The sequence below is a fragment of the Scyliorhinus torazame genome, chromosome 13 (assembly GCF_047496885.1).
Source record: "Scyliorhinus torazame isolate Kashiwa2021f chromosome 13, sScyTor2.1, whole genome shotgun sequence".
Lineage (NCBI taxonomy): Eukaryota > Metazoa > Chordata > Chondrichthyes > Carcharhiniformes > Scyliorhinidae > Scyliorhinus > Scyliorhinus torazame.
In genome coordinates, this window is record NC_092719.1 from 28,642,596 (window position 1) to 28,663,873 (window position 21,278).

At 44.6% G+C, this 21,278-nt stretch overlaps 1 protein-coding gene across 3 annotated transcripts in view; it reads right to left on the reverse strand.

Moving 5' to 3' along the window:
* The window catches only part of LOC140387912 (src substrate cortactin-like), a 108,125-nt gene that overhangs the window by 70,555 nt on the left and 16,292 nt on the right, over nt 1-21,278 (reverse strand). For all 3 annotated transcript variants that reach the window (XM_072471219.1, XM_072471218.1, XM_072471220.1), the window contains exon 2: nt 2,257-2,342. In XM_072471219.1, the coding sequence (XP_072327320.1) occupies nt 2,257-2,342 (86 nt within the window). The remainder of the gene's footprint in view (nt 1-2,256; nt 2,343-21,278) is intronic.

Consider the following 21,278-nt stretch of genomic DNA (forward strand, 5'->3'; position numbering starts at 1 on the left):
CTACAGACAGACCTGGCTCCTCCCATTAATTACATCATCTGAATCCCACTAAATTCCATGACCTGCTTAGCTAGAGTTAAATACAATCCATCATAAATTACCTACACTCCAAGGAACAATCCAAAATCTAAACAATGTTCTATTAACCCTTTAGCTGTAACAAAGTAAGTGGTTGGAATGAATGATTACCCCACTCTTTTACAACACTTTAATTATAGCTTTAGCAGACATACTGCCCGTATGTATTTTAAACCAGGGTTTTTAATAACATTACTGCCACAAATACGAAATATGATATACATCAATTTCTTACATTCATCATATTAGTGCAAGTTAAACCTCCTGCTAATTTAGCCTATAAATCTTCAATTCTTAGTATTGGGTATCTGTCCAATTATGCCGACTGATTCATGGTGAATTTGTATTCCTCACATATCCTAATGGTTCCATCTGGCTTAACTGCAGGTTCAATGAGAGCCGCCCATTCCAGAAATTGTAAAGGCTTCATGAATCCTGGTCTATGGACCAATTTCCCTACACCTCGGAACTCTCTTTTGCTCAGAGCCTCTTTGCTGATTACTTTCTGCGTCCTTTAATCACTGGCGCCATGACCACCAGCAGCTTACCACCAAACCTGGTGGACCGCACCTGCTTGCATGTTTCACAGTTTCATTGACCCCCTTTTCATGCTTTCCATAGCCTGGGCGACTTGTAAAGCCTTCTTTGCTGACAATTTATTTTGTTTGGCCGTGTCACTAACACCACAGACTAGCCTGTCTCTTAATATGTCATTCAATATTGACCCAAACTCGCATTTTTCAGCCGTTTGTTTTAGGCACGCCACTAATGTCGTTATTGTCTCCCGTGGGGCTCTGTCATTGAATTAAATTGCTAGCACTGCATTATCACCAAGGGCTTTGGGTAATAATGTTCCTGAACTAATTCCACAAGCTCATCTAAAGTTTTGTAGTCGGGGGCTTCTGGAGAAGTCAGACTCCTTATCAGGCTATAGGTCAGAGCCCCGCAGGCTGTTAATAGGATTACCCATTGCTTTTCTTCCCTCCCAATTTCATTGGTCTTATAGAAATAGAACAGGGGTTCGCCATATAGCACCGACTGCTCCGTGTTAGGATCGAATGGTTTCCCAAGAAGTGGCATTTTGACACTAACAGACTGCTTAATGAATTTGCTTCAAAGAAAAAAGGTTTGCTCGCCTGATTTCTGTAGCTGTGGGAAAGGCACTCTGATTGATGCTCGTCACCAAATATAGTAACTTGAAAGACTGGCGGCCACCAAGTAGATCAACAAATAAACAAGTTATTAAGGTAAATAACTATTTACAGAGAGAGAGGGATAAAGGTTACCGTGCTCCAAGGCTCCAGACTCCAAACTGGCAAGGAAAACCCGCGCTCAGTCCCAGGATTCCACACTCTAGTCCGATTCGTCAGCCAGGTCCCATGATCCTCTGAAACCTCCCCCCTTAAAAGGGGCACTCGACCACAAACATGTGAGCATCCATGAATATATTTTAAAACCCAGCTTTACCCTTTACCCATCACCTTTGCCTATGGTGAACAAACATGATCATCAGAAATTTTTCTCGTCAATTTACTCCTGGAAGTTTACCAGCTGTGCTCTGCTGCCGATATTGGCTCCTTGCTGGGAGGGTACAGCTCCCCAGATGTCTACTGTCTCCCAGTACCTTGCTGGAATGGCCTTTTTCAGTGTGTTAGCCACAGTATTCAGTGTGGGCAAACTATTCCAGACTAAGCCATGCCCACTCATGTCCTCACCCAAACCTATACCCACAACCCTCAGGGAGAGCGATGATGAGCCAGAGTTTTCTTTAATGCAGGAAGACTGAAGGCATTAACTTGAATGAGAAGAACTAACACTACATTAGCCAACAATTCAGTATGGGATCCTCCATGTTAGCATGACTGAACTTCTGATTGGATAAATCAACTGAACCACTCAGGAAGTCGCAACGTAGAGAGTTACGCTGACTGCTAAAGTGAAACCCGGCCCAGATACAGAACAAGACAGAGTCATTTTATCTCAGCCATTGAATAATGAACTGAAACCAGTTTGAGGCCTATCTCGGTCCAAATTCTCCGGACCTGGAGTATTCAGTGGTAGAACTTGAAAGCCAGAAACACGCAGGGTAAAGGACAAAGATACTGGGAGGCGGGCGGCGCGGGAATCAAATTCAGAGAATATTCTCGATCTGATCAGACACAAAACAAAATTACTCACAACAAAGTCGGGATCTGTTTCCCAATCGTCTCCATCCTTCTCCACTTCCACTTTGACATTGTGGCCCACTGCAGATTTCCACATCTCTGAGATTCAAAAAGAGGATGTTTGAATAAACAAAAGCAGCAACAACTTGGAACCTACTCTGTTTTGGAAACTATTTTGTTTCTCCCATAGCTCTTGTACATTCTACCCAATCAAGGACTGAAGTAAAGATGTGTAAAAGTGCTCTTGAACACCTTCGAGGTGGTACAGGATACAGATTCTCCACTCAGGTTCTACCCTAATATTTCATTACTATTGTTGTCAACAGTCTTATGACTGGGTGTTGTCAGTGAATACATAATTATCAAACCCAGTTCCATCATTACCTTTGCATTCAGATGAGTGAGTAATTCTTACCCTAATTACACATTGACGCTGCACAGTTACACACTGATGCTCACTCTGAATAGATAAGTATTAGATCTTTATTATTGTCACAAGTAGCTGACATTAACACTGCAATGAAGTTACTGTGAAAAATCTCTAGTCACCACATTCCAGCGCCTGTTCGGGTACACGGAGGGAGAATTCAGAATGTCCAAATTACCGACAGCACGTCTTTCGGGACTTGTGGGAGGAAATTGGAGCACCCGGAGGAAACCCACGCAGACACAGGGAGAGCGTGCAGGCTTCGCACAGACAGTGACTCAAGCCGGGAATCGAACAAAGCTATGAAGCAACAGTGCTAACCACTGTGCCACCGTGCCGAATAGACAGTGACTCGGTACAGTTACAGTGTGGGTGATCCTCACTCTGAATAAACAGTGACTCTGTACAGTAAGTCAGTGACCCCCACCCTGAATAAACTGTGACTCGGCACAGTTACACAGTGAGTGACCCTCACCCTGAATAAACAGTGACTCTGTACAGTTATACAGTGAGCGACCCTCACTCTGAATAAACAGTGACTCTGTACAGTTACACAGTGAGTGACCCTCACTCTGAATAAACAGTGACTCTGTACAGTTATACAGTGAGTGACCCACACCCTGAATAAACAGTGACTCTGTACAGTTACACAGTGAGTGATCCTCACTCTGAATAAACAGTGACTCTGTACAGTTACAGTGAGTGACCCTCACTCTGAATAAACAGTGACTCTGTACAGTTACAGTGAGTGAGCCTCACTCTGAATAAACAGTGACTCTGTACAGTTACACAGTGAGTGACCCTCACTCTGAATAAACAGTGACTCTGTACAGTTACACAGTGAGTGACCCTCACCCTGAATAAACAGTGGCTCTGTACAGTTAGAGTGAGTGACCTCACCCTGAACAAACAGTGACTCTGTACACTTACGCAGTGAGTGACCCTCACTCTGAATAAACAGTGACTCTGTACAGTTACACAGCGAGTGACCATCACTCTGAATAAACAGTGACTCTGTACAGTTACACAGTGAGTGGCCCTCACCCTGATTAAACAGTGACTCTGTACAGTTACACAGCGAGTGACCCTCACCCTGAATAAACAGTAACTCTGTACAGCAAGTCAGTGACCCTCACCCTGAATAAACTGTGACTCTGTACAGTTACAAAGTGAGTGACCCTCACTCTGAATAAACAGTGACTCTGTACAGTTACACAGTGAGTGACCCTCACTCTGAATAAACAGTGACTCTGTACAGTTACAAAGTGAGTGACCCTCACTCTGAATAAACAGTGACTCTGTACAGTTACACAGTGAGTGACCCTCATCCTGAATAAACAGTGACTCTGTACAGTTACACAGTGAGTGACCCTCACTCTGAATAAACAGTGACTCTTTACAGTCACACAGTGAGTGACCATCACCCTGAATAAACAGTGACTCTGTACAGTTACACAGTGAGTGATCCTCACCCTGAATGAACAGTGACTCTGTACAGTTACACAGTGAGTGATCCTCACACTGAATAAACAGTGTCTCTGTACAGTTACAGTGAGTGACCCTCACTCTGAATAAACAGTGACTCTGTACATTTACACAGTGAGTGACCCTCACTCTGAATAAACAGTGACTCTGTACAGTTACACAGTGAGTGACCCTCACTCTGAATAAACAGTGACTCTGTACAGTTACACAGTGAGTGACCCTCACTCTGAATATACAGTGACTCTGCCCAGTTACACAGTGAGTGACCCTCATTCTGAATAAACAGCGACTCTGTACAGTGACAGTGAGTGAACCTCACCTTGAATAAACAGTGACTCTGTACAGATACACAGTGAGTGACCCTCACTCTGAATAAACAGTGACTCTGTACAGTTACACAGTGAGTGACCCTCACTCTGAATAAACAGTGACTCTGTACAGTTACACAATGAGTGACCCTCACCCTGAATAAACAGTGACTCTGTACAGTTACACAGTGAGTGACCCTCATCCTGAATAAACAGTGACTCTGTACAGTTACACAGTGAGTGACCCTCACTCTGAATAAACAGTGACTCTGTACAGTTACACAGTGAGTGACACTCACTCTGAATAAACAGTGACTCTGTACAGTTACAGTGAGTGACCCTCACTCTGAATAAACAGTGACTCTGTACATTTACACAGTGAGTGACCCTCATCCTGAATAAACAGTGACGCTGTACAGTAACACAGTGAGTGACCATCACTCTGAATAAACAGTGACTCAGTAGTTACAGAGTGAGCGACCCTCACCCTGAATAGACAGTGACTCTGTACAGTTACACAGTGAGTGACCCTCACCCTGAATAAACAGTAACTCTGTACAGCAGGTCAGTGACCCTCACCCTGAATAAATTGTGACTCTGTACAGTTACACAGTGAGTGACCCTCACTCTGAATAAACAGTGACTCTGTACAGTTACACAGTGAGTGACCCTCACTCTGAATAAACAGTGACTCTGTACAGTTACAAAGTGAGTGACCCTCACCCTGAATAAACAGTGACTCTGTACAGTTACACAGTGAGTGACCCTCACTCTGAATAAACAGTGACTCTGTACAGTTACAGTGAGTGATCCTCACTCTGAATAACCTGTGACTCTGTACAGTTACACAGTGAGTGACCCTCACTCTGAATAAACAGTGACTCTGTACAGTTACAGTGAGTGACCCTCACCCTGAATAAACAGTGACTCTGTACAGTTACACAGTGAGTGAGCCTCACCCTGAATAAACTGTGACTCTGTACAGTTACAGTGAGTGATCCTCACTCTGAATAAACTGTGACTCTGTACAGTTACACAGTGAGTGACCCTCACTCTGAATAAACAGTGACTCTGTACAGTTACAGTGAGTGACCCTCACTCTGAATAAACAGTGACTCTGTACAGTTACACAGTGAGTGACCCTCACCCTGAATAAACAGTGGCTCTGTACAGTTAGAGTGAGTGACCTCACCCTGAACAAACAGTGACTCTGTACACTTACGCAGTGAGTGACCCTCACTCTGAATAAACAGTGACTCTGTACAGTTACACAGCGAGTGACCATCACTCTGAATAAACAGTGACTCTGTACAGTTACACAGTGAGTGGCCCTCACCCTGATTAAACAGTGACTCTGTACAGTTACACAGCGAGTGACCCTCACCCTGAATAAACAGTAACTCTGTACAGCAAGTCAGTGACCCTCACCCTGAATAAACTGTGACTCTGTACAGTTACAAAGTGAGTGACCCTCACTCTGAATAAACAGTGACTCTGTACAGTTACACAGTGAGTGACCCTCACTCTGAATAAACAGTGACTCTGTACAGTTACAAAGTGAGTGACCCTCACTCTGAATAAACAGTGACTCTGTACAGTTACACAGTGAGTGACCCTCATCCTGAATAAACAGTGACTCTGTACAGTTACACAGTGAGTGACCCTCACTCTGAATAAACAGTGACTCTTTACAGTCACACAGTGAGTGACCATCACCCTGAATAAACAGTGACTCTGTACAGTTACACAGTGAGTGATCCTCACCCTGAATGAACAGTGACTCTGTACAGTTACACAGTGAGTGATCCTCACACTGAATAAACAGTGTCTCTGTACAGTTACAGTGAGTGACCCTCACTCTGAATAAACAGTGACTCTGTACATTTACACAGTGAGTGACCCTCACTCTGAATAAACAGTGACTCTGTACAGTTACACAGTGAGTGACCCTCACTCTGAATAAACAGTGACTCTGTACAGTTACACAGTGAGTGGCCCTCACTCTGAATATACAGTGACTCTGCCCAGTTACACAGTGAGTGACCCTCATTCTGAATAAACAGCGACTCTGTACAGTGACAGTGAGTGAACCTCACCTTGAATAAACAGTGACTCTGTACAGATACACAGTGAGTGACCCTCACTCTGAATAAACAGTGACTCTGTACAGTTACACAGTGAGTGACCCTCACTCTGAATAAACAGTGACTCTGTACAGTTACACAATGAGTGACCCTCACCCTGAATAAACAGTGACTCTGTACAGTTACACAGTGAGTGACCCTCATCCTGAATAAACAGTGACTCTGTACAGTTACACAGTGAGTGACCCTCACTCTGAATAAACAGTGACTCTGTACAGTTACACAGTGAGTGACACTCACTCTGAATAAACAGTGACTCTGTACAGTTACAGTGAGTGACCCTCACTCTGAATAAACAGTGACTCTGTACATTTACACAGTGAGTGACCCTCATCCTGAATAAACAGTGACGCTGTACAGTAACACAGTGAGTGACCATCACTCTGAATAAACAGTGACTCAGTAGTTACAGAGTGAGCGACCCTCACCCTGAATAGACAGTGACTCTGTACAGTTACACAGTGAGTGACCCTCACCCTGAATAAACAGTAACTCTGTACAGCAGGTCAGTGACCCTCACCCTGAATAAATTGTGACTCTGTACAGTTACACAGTGAGTGACCCTCACCCTGAATAAACAGTGACTCTGTACAATTACACAGTGAGTGACCCTCACTCTGAATAAACAGTGACTCTGTACAGTTACAGTGAGTGATCCTCACTCTGAATAACCTGTGACTCTGTACAGTTACACAGTGAGTGACCCTCACTCTGAATAAACAGTGACTCTGTACAGTTACAGTGAGTGACCCTCACCCTGAATAAACAGTGACTCTGTACAGTTACACAGTGAGTGAGCCTCACCCTGAATAAACTGTGACTCTGTACAGTTACAGTGAGTGATCCTCACTCTGAATAAACTGTGACTCTGTACAGTTACACAGTGAGTGACCCTCATCCTGAATAAACAGTGACTCTGTACAGTTACAGTGAGTGATCCTCACTCTGAATAAACTGTGACTCTGTACAGTTACACAGTGAGTGACCCTCACTCTGAATAAACAGTGACTCTGTACAGTTACAGTGAGTGATCCTCACTCTGAATAAACTGTGACTCTGTACAGTTACACAGTGAGTGACCCTCACTCTGAATAAACAGTGACTCTGTACAGTTACACAGTGAGTGAGCCTCGCCCTGAATAAACTGTGAATCTGTACAGTTACAGTGAGTGACCATCACTCTGAATAAACAGTGACTCTGTACAGTTACAGTGAGAGACCCTCACTCTGAATGAACAGTGACTCTGTAGAGTTACAGTGAGTGATCCTCACCCTGAATAAACAGTGACTCTGTACAGTTACACAGTGGGTGACCCTCACCCTGAATAAACAGTGACTCTGTACAGTTACACAGTGAGTGACCCTCACTCTGAATAAACAGTGTCTCTGTACAGTTACAGTGAGTGACCCTCACTCTGAATAAACAGTGACTCTGTACAGTTACACAGTGAGTGACCCTCACTCTGAATAAACAGTGACTCTGTACAGTTACAGTGAGTGACCCTCACTCTGAATAAACTGTGACTCTGTACAGTTAGTGAGTGACCCTCACCCTGAATAAACAGTGACTCTGTACAGTTACACAGTGAGTGATCCTCACTCTGAATAAACAGTGACTCTGTACAGTTACAGTGAGTGACCCTCACTCTGAATAAACAGTGACTCTGTACAGTTACATAGTGAGTGACCCTCACTCTGAATAAACAGTGACTCTGTACAGTTACACAGTAAGTGACCCTCACCCTGAATAAACAGTGACTCTGTACAGTTACACAGTGAGTGGCCCTCATTACAACCAATGAACTGTTACAGCAGACTGAGAGATCTACGGTGCGTCAACCGAAGAGGACAGAGTCGAATTGGACCCCTCCGGAAGGCCGCTGCCCTAGGCTCGACATGTATGCTCACGCTGTCAGGTGTCGCGTCAATGCCAGATTCATCGGTCGCATTTACAAGACAGGCCCGAACATCACCCAAGCTCAACGCAACGCCATCCGCACTCTCAAGACCAACCGCAACATTGTCATCAAACCAGCAGGCAAAGGAGGGGCCACCGTGATACTGAACAGAACGGACTACTGCAAAGAAGTGTACCGACAACTCAACAACCAGGAACACTACAGACAGTTACCCGCAGATTCGACTAAGGAACACACCTGGCGACTCAACAGACTGCTCAAGACCTTGGATCCAGAACTTCAGAGCGCCCTACGTGCTCCAGACCTTCAGAGCATCCTACGTGCTCCAGACCTTCAGAGCATCCTATGTGCTCCAGACTTCAGAGCACCCCACGTGCTCCAGACCTTCAGAGCACCCTACGTCTCATCCCACATACTCCCCACATTGGAGATCTCGACTGCCTCCCGAAAATACATAAGGCCAACACACCAGGCCGTCCTATCATATCAGGCAATGGGACCCTGTGTGGGAACCTCTCTGGCTACCCATCGTACAAGGTATGCCCAGCTTCTGTGACGATACGACGGAATTCTTACAGAAACTCAGCACCCATGGACCAGTTGAACCAGGAACATTTCTTGTCACAATAGACGTCTCGGCACTCTACACCAGCATCCCCCATGACGACGGCATTGCTGCAACAGCCTCAGTACTCAACACCGACAACTGCCAATCTCCAGACGCAATTCTGCAACTCATCCGCTTCATTCTGGATCACAACGTCTTCACCTTCGACAACAAGTTCTTCATCCAGGCGCACGGAACAGCCATGGGGACCAAATTTGCACCTCAATATGCCAACATCTTCATGCACAAGTTTGAACAAGACCTTCTCACCGCACAGAACCTTTAACCGATGTTATACACCAGATACATCAATGACATTTTTTTCCTTTGGATCCACGGCGAAGAATCACTGAAGCGACGACACGATGACATCAATAAGTTCCATTCCACCATCAGACTCACCATGGACTACTCTCCAAAGTCGGATGCATTCTTGGACACATTCATCTCCATCAAGGGCGGTCACCTCAGCACTTCGCTTTACCGCTAGCCCACGGATAACCTCACAACCTCCACTTCTCCAGCTTCCACCCGAAACACATTAAAGAAGTCATCCCCTATGGACAAGCCCTCGGTATACACAGGATCTGCTCAGATGAGGGGGAGCGTAACAGACATCTATAGATGCTGAAAGATGCCCTTGTACGAACGGGAAATGGCACTCAACTCATCGATCAACAGTTCAAACACGCCACAGCAAAAATCCGCACCGACCTCCTCAGAAGACAAGCACGGGACACAACAGACAGTGTACTCTTCGGCGTCCAGTACTTCCCCAGAGCGGAGAAACTACAACAGCTTCTTCGCAGCCTTCAACACATCATCGATGAAGATGAACATCTTGCCAAGGTCATCCCCACACCTCCACGACATGCCTTCAAACAACTGCGCAACCTCAAACAGACCATTGTTTGCAGCAAACTACCCAGCCTTCAGAACAGAGACCACGACACCACACAACCCTGCCACGGCAATCTCTGTAAGGTGTGCCAGATCATTGACAGGGGTACCACCATTACATGTGAGAACACCACCCATCAGGTACGCGTTACATACTCGTGCAACTCGGCCAACGTTGTCTACTTCATATGCTGCAGGAAAGGATGTCCCAAAGCGTGGTACATTGGCAAGACCAGGCAGACACTGCGACAACGGATGAACAGACATCGCGCGACAATCGCCTGGTGGGAATGTTCCCTTCCAGTCAGGGAACGGTTCAGCAGTCAAGATCAGTAGCCTCTGATCTTCGAGTAAGAGTTCTCCAAGGCTGTCTTCAGGACGCGCGGCAATGCAGAATCGGTGAGCAGAAACTTATAGCCAAGTTCCGCACACATGAGTGCGGCCTCAATCGGGACCATGGATTCATGTCGCATTACATTCACCCCCCACCATCTGGCCTGGGCTTGCAACATCCAACCAACTGTCCTGGCTTGTGACAATTCGCACCCCTTTAACCTGTGATTATCCATCTCTCCAGTTGCTCCGTATGGATCTGTAAAGACTTAATTACCTGCAAAGATTTGCATTCAAAGTATCGTCTTGCATCTTTGACTTTGTCTATATAGAAGTTTCTGGAATCCACCTCTTCATTCCCCTGAGGAAGGAACAGCGCTCCGAAAGCTAGTGATTCGAAACAAACCTGTTGGGCTTTAACCTGGTGTTGTAAGACTTCTTACTGTGCTCACCCCAATCCAACACCGGCACCTCCACAGTTCATCTGTACAATTACACACTGAGTGACCCTCACCCTGAATAAACAGTGACTCTGTACAGTTACACAGTGAGTGACCCTCACTCTGAATAAACAGTGACTCTGTACAGTTACAGCGAATGACCCTCACCCTGAATAAACAGTGACTGTACAGTTACACAGTGAGTGACCCTCATCCTGAATAAACAGTGAGTCTGTACAGTTACACAGTGAGTGACCCTCACCCTGAATAAACAGTGACTCTGTACAGTTACACAGTGAGTGACCCTCACCCTGAATAAACAGTGACTCTGTACAGTTACACAGTGAGTGACCCTCACTCTGAATACACAGTGACTCTGTACAGTTACACAGTGAGTGACCCTCACTCTGAATAAACAGTGACTCTGTACAGTTACACAGTGGGTGACCCTCACCCTGAATAAACAGCGACTCTGTACAGTTACACAGTGAGTGACCATCACTCTGAATAAACAGTGACTCAGTAGTTACAGAGTGAGCGACCCTCACCCTGAATAGACAGTGACTCTGTACAGTTACACAGTGAGTGACCCTCACCCTGAATAAACAGAAACTCTGTACAGCAGGTCAGTGACCCTCACCCTGAATAAATTGTGACTCTGTACAGTTACACAGTGAGTGACCCTCACTCTGAATAAACAGTGACTCTGTACAGTTACACAGTGAGTGACCCTCACTCTGAATAAACAGTGACTCTGTACAGTTACACAGTGAGTGACCCTCACTCTGAATAAACAGTGACTCTGTACAGTTACAGCGAATGACCCTCACCCTGAATAAACAGTGACTCTGTACAGTTACACAGTGAGTGACCCTCATCCTGAATAAACAGTGAGTCTGTACAGTTACACAGTGAGTGACCCTCACCCTGAATAAACAGTGACTCTGTACAGTTACACAGTGAGTGACCCTCACCCTGAATAAACAGTGACTGTGTACAGTTACACAGTGAGTGACCCTCACTCTGAATAAACAGTGACTCTGTACAGTTACACAGTGAGTGACCCTCACTCTGAATAAACAGTGACTCTGTACAGTTACACAGTGAGTGACCCTCACCCTGAATAAACAGTGACTCTGTACAGTTACACAGTGAGTGACCCTCATCCTGAATAAACAGTGACTCTGTACAGTGACACAGTGAGTGACCCTCACCCTGAATAAACAGTGACTCTGTACAGTTACACAGTGAGTGATCCTCACCCTGAATGAACAGTGACTCTGTACAGTTACACTGTGAGTGATCCTCACCCTGAATAAACAGTGACTCTGTACAGTGACACAATGAGTGACCCTCACCCTGAATAAACAGTGACTCTGTACAGTTACACAGTGAGTGATCCTCCCTCTGAATGAACAGTGACTCTGTACAGTTACTCTGTGAGTGATCCTCACCCTGAATAAACAGTGACTCTGTACAGTTACACAGTGAGTGATCCTCACCCTGAATAAACAGTGACTCTGTACAGTTACACAGTGAGTGATCCTCCCTCTGAATGAACAGTGACTCTGTACAGTTACACTGTGAGTGACCCTCACCCTGAATAAACAGTGACTCTGTACAGTTACACAGTGAGTGATCCTCACTCTGAATAAACAGTGACTCTGTACAGTTACAGTGAGTGATCCTCACTCTGAATAAACAGTGTCTCTGTACAGTTATACAGTGAGTGATCCTCACCCTGAATAAACTGTGACTCTGTACAATTACAGTGAGTGATCCTCACCCTGAATAAACTGTGACTCTGTAGTTACAGTGAGTGATCCTCACCCTGAATAAACAGTGACTCTGTACAGTTACAGTGAGTGATCCTCACTCTGAATAAACTGTGACTCTGTACAGTTACACAGTGAGTGACCCTCACTCTGAATAAACAGTGACTCTGTACAGTTACAGTGAGTGACCCTCACTCTGAATAAACAGTGACTCTGTACAGTTACAGTGAGTGACCATCACTCTGAATAAACAGTGACTCAGTAGTTACATAGTGAGTGATCCTCAGCCTGAATAAACAGTGACTCTGTACATTTACGCAGTGAGTGACCCTCACTCTGAATAAACAGTGACTCTGTACAGTTACAGTGAGTGACCCTCACTCTGAATAAACAGTGACTCTGTACAGTTACATAGTGAGTGACCCTCACTCTGAATAAACAGTGACTCTGCACAGTTACACAGTGAGTGACCCTCACACTGAATAAACAGTGACTCTGTACAGTTACAGTGAGTGACCCTCACCCTGAATAAACAGTGACTCTGTACAGTTACACAGTGAGTGACCCTCGCTCTGAATAAACAGTGACTCTGTACAGTTACACAGTGAGTGACCCTCATCCTGAATAAACAGTGACTCTGTACAGTGACACAGTGAGTGACCCTCACCCTGAATAAACAGTGACTCTGTACAGTTACACAGTGAGTGACCCTCACTCTGAATAAACAGTGACTCTGTACAGTTACACAGTGAGTGACCCTCACCCTGAATAAACAGTGACTCTGTACAGTTACACAGTGAATGACCCTCACCCTGAATAAACAGTGACTCTGTACAGTTACACAGTGAGTGACCCTCATCCTGAATAAACAGTGACTCTGTACAGTGACACAGTGAGTGACCCTCACCCTGAATAAACAGTGACTCTGTACAGTTACACAGTGAGTGATCCTCACCCTGAATGAACAGTGACTCTGTACAGTTACACTGTGAGTGATCCTCACCCTGAATAAACAGTGACTCTGTACAGTGACACAATGAGTGAACCTCACCCTGAATAAACAGTGACTCTGTACAGTTACACAGTGAGTGATCCTCCCTCTGAATGAACAGTGACTCTGTACAGTTACTCTGTGAGTGATCCTCACCCTGAATAAACAGTGACTCTGTACAGTTACACAGTGAGTGATCCTCACCCTGAATAAACAGTGACTCTGTACAGTTACACAGTGAGTGATCCTCCCTCTGAATGAACAGTGACTCTGTACAGTTACACTGTGAGTGACCCTCACCCTGAATAAACAGTGACTCTGTACAGTTACACAGTGAGTGATCCTCACTCTGAATAAACAGTGACTCTGTACAGTTACAGTGAGTGATCCTCACTCTGAATAAACAGTGTCTCTGTACAGTTATACAGTGAGTGATCCTCACCCTGAATAAACTGTGACTCTGTACAATTACAGTGAGTGATCCTCACCCTGAATAAACTGTGACTCTGTAGTTACAGTGAGTGATCCTCACCCTGAATAAACAGTGACTCTGTACAGTTACAGTGAGTGATCCTCACTCTGAATAAACTGTGACTCTGTACAGTTACACAGTGAGTGACCCTCACTCTGAATAAACAGTGACTCTGTACAGTTACAGTGAGTGACCCTCACTCTGAATAAACAGTGACTCTGTACAGTTACAGTGAGTGACCATCACTCTGAATAAACAGTGACTCAGTAGTTACATAGTGAGTGATCCTCAGCCTGAATAAACAGTGACTCTGTACATTTACGCAGTGAGTGACCCTCACTCTGAATAAACAGTGACTCTGTACAGTTACAGTGAGTGACCCTCACTCTGAATAAACAGTGACTCTGTACAGTTACATAGTGAGTGACCCTCACTCTGAATAAACAGTGACTCTGCACAGTTACACAGTGAGTGACCCTCACACTGAATAAACAGTGACTCTGTACAGTTACAGTGAGTGACCCTCACCCTGAATAAACAGTGACTCTGTACAGTTACACAGTGAGTGACCCTCGCTCTGAATAAACAGTGACTCTGTACAGTTACACAGTGAGTGACCCTCATCCTGAATAAACAGTGACTCTGTACAGTGACACAGTGAGTGACCCTCACCCTGAATAAACAGTGACTCTGTACAGTTACACAGTGAGTGATCCTCACCCTGAATGAACAGTGACTCTGTACAGTTACACTGTGAGTGATCCTCACCCTGAATAAACAGTGACTCTGTACAGTGACACAGTGAGTGACCCTCACCCTGAATAAACAGTGACTCTGTACAGTTACACAGTGAGTGATCCTCCCTCTGAATGAACAGTGACTCTGTACAGTTACTCTGTGAGTGATCCTCACCCTGAATAAACAGTGACTCTGTACAGTTACACAGTGAGTGATCCTCACCCTGAATAAACAGTGACTCTGTACAGTTACACAGTGAGTGATCCTCCCTCTGAATGAACAGTGACTCTGTACAGTTACACTGTGAGTGACCCTCACCCTGAATAAACAGTGACTCTGTACAGTTACACAGTGAGTGATCCTCACTCTGAATAAACAGTGACTCTGTACAGTTACAGTGAGTGATCCTCACTCTGAATAAACAGTGTCTCTGTACAGTTATACAGTGAGTGATCCTCACCCTGAATAAACTGTGACTCTGTACAATTACAGTGAGTGATCCTCACCCTGAATAAACTGTGACTCTGTACAGTGAAAGTGAGTGATCCTCACCCTGAATAAACAGTGACTCTGTACAGTTACAGTGAGTGATCCTCACTCTGAATAAACTGTGACTCTGTACAGTTACACAGTGAGTGACCCTCACTCTGAATAAACAGTGACTCTGTACAGTTACAGTGAGTGATCCTCACCCTGAATAAACAGTGACTCTGTACAGTTACACAGTGAGTGACCCTCACTCTGAATAAACAGTGACTCTGTACAGTTACAGTGAGTGATCCTCACCCTGAATAAACAGTGACTCTGTACAGTTACACAGTGAGTGACCCTCACTCTGAATAAACAGTGACTCTGTACAGTTACAGTGAGTGACCCTCACTCTGAATAAACAGTGACTCTGTACAGTTACACAGTGAGTGACCCTCACTCTGAATAAACAGTGACTCTGTACAGTTACAGTGAGTGACCCTCACTCTGAATAAACAGTGACTATGTACAGTTACACAGTGAGTGACCCTCACTCTGAATAAACAGTGACTCTGTACAGTTACAGTGAGTGACCATCACTCTGAATAAACAGTGACTCAGTAGTTACATAGTGAGTGATCCTCAGCCTGAATAAACAGTGACTCTGTACAGTTACGCAGTGAGTGACCCTCACTCTGAATAAACAGTGACTCTGTACAGTTACAGTGAGTGACCCTCACTCTGAATAAACAGTGACTCTGTACAGTTACATAGTGAGTGACCCTCACTCTGAATAAACAGTGACTCTGCACAGTTACACAGTGAGTGACCCTCACACTGAATAAACAGTGACTCTGTACAGTTACACAGTGAGTGACCCTCACTCTGAATAAACAGTGACTCTGTACAGTTACAGTGAGTGACCCTCACTCTGAATAAACAGTGACTCTGTACAGTTACACAGTGAGTGACCCTCACTCTGAATAAACAGTGACTCTGTACAGTTACACAGTGAGTGACCCTCACTCTGAATAAACAGTGACTCTGTACAGTTACACAGTGAGTGACCCTCACTCTGAATAAACAGTGACTCTGTACAGTTACAGTGAGTGATCCTCACCCTGAATAAACAGTGACTCTGTACAGTTACACAGTGAGTGACCCTCACTCTGAATAAACAGTGACTCTGTACAGTTACAGTGAGTGATCCTCACCCTGAATAAACAGTGACTCTGTACAGTTACACAGTGAGTGACCCTCACTCTGAATAAACAGTGACTCTGTACAGTTACAGTGAGTGATCCTCACCCTGAATAAACAGTGACTCTGTACAGTTACACAGTGAGTGACCCTCACTCTGAATAAACAGTGACTCTGTACAGTTACAGTGAGTGACCCTCACTCTGAATAAACAGTGACTCTGTACAGTTACACAGTGAGTGACCCTCACTCTGAATAAACAGTGACTCTGTACAGTTACAGTGAGTGACCCTCACTCTGAATAAACAGTGACTATGTACAGTTACACAGTGAGTGACCCTCACTCTGAATAAACAGTGACTCTATACAGTTACAGTGAGTGACCATCACTCTGAATAAACAGTGACTCAGTAGTTACATAGTGAGTGATCCTCAGCCTGAATAAACAGTGACTCTGTACAGTTACGCAGTGAGTGACCCTCACTCTGAATAAACAGTGACTTTGTACAGTTACAGTGAGTGACCCTCACTCTGAATAAACAGTGACTCTGTACAGTTACATAGTGAGTGACCCTCACTCTGAATAAACAGTGACTCTGCACAGTTACACAGTGAGTGACCCTCACACTGAATAAACAGTGACTCTGTACAGTTACAGTGAGTGACCCTCACCCTGAATAAACAGTGACTCTGTACAGTTACACAGTGAGTGACCCTCGCTCTGAATAAACAGTGACTCTGTACAGTTACACAGTGAGTGACCCTCACTCTGAATAAACAGTGACTCTGTACAGTTACACAGTGAGTGACCCTCACTCTGAATAAACAGTGACTCTGTATAGTTACAGTGAGTGACCCTCACTCTGAATAAACAGTGACTATGTACAGTTACACAGTGAGTGACCCTCACTCTGAATAAACAGTGACTCTGTACAGTTACAGTGAGTGACCATCACTCTGAATAAACAGTGACTCAGTAGTTACATAGTGAGTGATCCTCACCCTGAATAAACAGTGACTCTGTACAGTTACACAGTGAGTGACCCTCACTCTGAATAAACAGTGACTCTGTACAGTTACATAGTGAGTGACCCTCACTCTGAATAAACAGTGACTCTGCTCAGTTACACAGTGAGTGACCCTCACTCGGAATAAACAGTGACTCTGTACAGTTACAGTGAGTGACCCTCACTCTGAATAAACTGTGACTCTGTACAGTTACAGTGAGTGACCCTCACTCTGAATAAACCGTGACTCTGTACAGTTACACTGTGAGTGACCCTCACTCTGAATAAACTGTGACTCTGTACAGTTACAGTGAGTGACCCTCACTCTGAATAAACAGTGACTCTGTACAGTTACAGTGAGTGACCCTCACCCTGAATAAACAGTGACTCTGTACAGTTACAGTGAGTGATCCTCACTCTGAATAAACTGTGACTCTGTACAGTTACACAGTGAGTGACCCTCACTCTGAATAAACAGTGACTCTGTACAGTTACAGTGAGTGATCCTCACCCTGAATAAACAGTGACTCTGTACAGTTACAGTGAGTGACCATCACTCTGAATAAACAGTGACTCAGTAGTTACATAGTGAGTGATCCTTAGCCTGAATAAACAGTGACTCTGTACATTTACGCAGTGAGTGACCCTCACTCTGAATGAACAGTGACTCTGTACAGTTACAGTGAGTGACCCTCACTCTGAATAAACAGTGACTCTGTACAGTTACATAGTGAGTGACCCTCACTCTGAATAAACAGTGACTCTGCACAGTTACACAGTGAGTGACCCTCACACTGAATAAACAGTGACTCTGTACAGTTACAGTGAGTGACCCTCACCCTGAATAAACAGTGACTCTGTACAGTTACACAGTGAGTGACCCTCGCTCTGAATAAACAGTGACTCTGTACAGTTACACAGTGAGTGACCCTCATCCTGAATAAACAGTGACTCTGTACAGTGACACAGTGAGTGACCCTCACCCTGAATAAACAGTGACTCTGTACAGTTACACAGTGAGTGATCCTCACCCTGAATGAACAGTGACTCTGTACAGTTACACTGTGAGTGATCCTCACCCTGAATAAACAGTGACTCTGTACAGTGACACAGTGAGTGACCCTCACCCTGAATAAACAGTGACTCTGTACAGTTACACAGTGAGTGATCCTCCCTCTGAATGAACAGTGACTCTGTACAGTTACTCTGTGAGTGATCCTCACCCTGAATAAACAGTGACTCTGTACAGTTACACAGTGAGTGATCCTCACCCTGAATAAACAGTGACTCTGTACAGTTACACAGTGAGTGATCCTCCCTCTGAATAAACAGTGACTCTGTACAGTTACAGTGAGTGATCCTCACTCTGAATAAACAGTGTCTCTGTACAGTTATACAGTGAGTGATCCTCACCCTGAATAAACTGTGACTCTGTACAATTACAGTGAGTGATCCTCACCCTGAATAAACTGTGACTCTGTACAGTGAAAGTGAGTGATCCTCACCCTGAATAAACAGTGACTCTGTACAGTTACAGTGAGTGATCCTCACTCTGAATAAACTGTGACTCTGTACAGTTACACAGTGAGTGACCCTCACTCTGAATAAACAGTGACTCTGTACAGTTACAGTGAGTGATCCTCACCCTGAATAAACAGTGACTCTGTACAGTTACACAGTGAGTGACCCTCACTCTGAATAAACAGTGACTCTGTACAGTTACAGTGAGTGATCCTCACCCTGAATAAACAGTGACTCTGTACAGTTACACAGTGAGTGACCCTCACTCTGAATAAACAGTGACTCTGTACAGTTACAGTGAGTGACCCTCACTCTGAATAAACAGTGACTCTGTACAGTTACACAGTGAGTGACCCTCACTCTGAATAAACAGTGACTCTGTACAGTTACAGTGAGTGACCCTCACTCTGAATAAACAGTGACTATGTACAGTTACACAGTGAGTGACCCTCACTCTGAATAAACAGTGACTCTGTACAGTTACAGTGAGTGACCATCACTCTGAATAAACAGTGACTCAGTAGTTACATAGTGAGTGATCCTCAGCCTGAATAAACAGTGACTCTGTACAGTTACGCAGTGAGTGACCCTCACTCTGAATAAACAGTGACTCTGTACAGTTACAGTGAGTGACCCTCACTCTGAATAAACAGTGACTCTGTACAGTTACATAGTGAGTGACCCTCACTCTGAATAAACAGTGACTCTGCACAGTTACACAGTGAGTGACCCTCACACTGAATAAACAGTGACTCTGTACAGTTACACAGTGAGTGACCCTCACTCTGAATAAACAGTGACTCTGTACAGTTACAGTGAGTGACCCTCACTCTGAATAAACAGTGACTCTGTACAGTTACACAGTGAGTGACCCTCACTCTGAATAAACAGTGACTCTGTACAGTTACACAGTGAGTGACCCTCACTCTGAATAAACAGTGACTCTGTACAGTTACACAGTGAGTGACCCTCACTCTGAATAAACAGTGACTCTGTACAGTTACAGTGAGTGATCCTCACCCTGAATAAACAGTGACTCTGTACAGTTACACAGTGAGTGACCCTCACTCTGAATAAACAGTGACTCTGTACAGTTACAGTGAGTGATCCTCACCCTGAATAAACAGTGACTCTGTACAGTTACACAGTGAGTGACCCTCACTCTGAATAAACAGTGACTCTGTACAGTTACAGTGAGTGATCCTCACCCTGAATAAACAGTGACTCTGTACAGTTACACAGTGAGTGACCCTCACTCTGAATAAACAGTGACTCTGTACAGTTACAGTGAGTGACCCTCACTCTGAATAAACAGTGACTCTGTACAGTTACACAGTGAGTGACCCTCACTCTGAATAAACAGTGACTCTGTACAGTTACAGTGAGTGACCCTCACTCTGAATAAACAGTGACTATGTACAGTTACACAGTGAGTGACCCTCACTCTGAATAAACAGTGACTCTGTACAGTTACAGTGAGTGACCATCACTCTGAATAAACAGTGACTCAGTAGTTACATAGTGAGTGATCCTCAGCCTGAATAAACAGTGACTCTGTACAGTTACGCAGTGAGTGACCCTCACTCTGAATAAACAGTGACTCTGTACAGTTACAGTGAGTGACCCTCACTCTGAATAAACAGTGACTCTGTACAGTTACATAGTGAGTGACCCTCACTCTGAATAAACAGTGACTCTGCACAGTTACACAGTGAGTGACCCTCACACTGAATAAACAGTGACTCTGTACAGTTACAGTGAGTGACCCTCACCCTGAATAAACAGTGACTCTGTACAGTTACACAGTGAGTGACCCTCGCTCTGAATAAACAGTGACTCTGTACAGTTACACAGTGAGTGACCCTCACTCTGAATAAACAGTGACTCTGTACAGTTACACAGTGAGTGACCCTCACTCTGAATAAACAGTGACTCTGTATAGTTACAGTGAGTGACCCTCACTCTGAATAAACAGTGACTATGTACAGTTACACAGTGAGTGACCCTCACTCTGAATAAACAGTGACTCTGTACAGTTACAGTGAGTGACCATCACTCTGAATAAACAGTGACTCAGTAGTTACATAGTGAGTGATCCTCACCCTGAATAAACAGTGACTCTGTACAGTTACGCAGTGAGTGACCCTCACTCTGAATAAACAGTGACTCTGTACAGTTACAGTGAGTGACCCTCACTCTGAATAAACAGTGACTCTGTACAGTTACATAGTGAGTGACCCTCACTCTGAATAAACAGTGACTCTGCACAGTTACACAGTGAGTGACCCTCACACTGAATA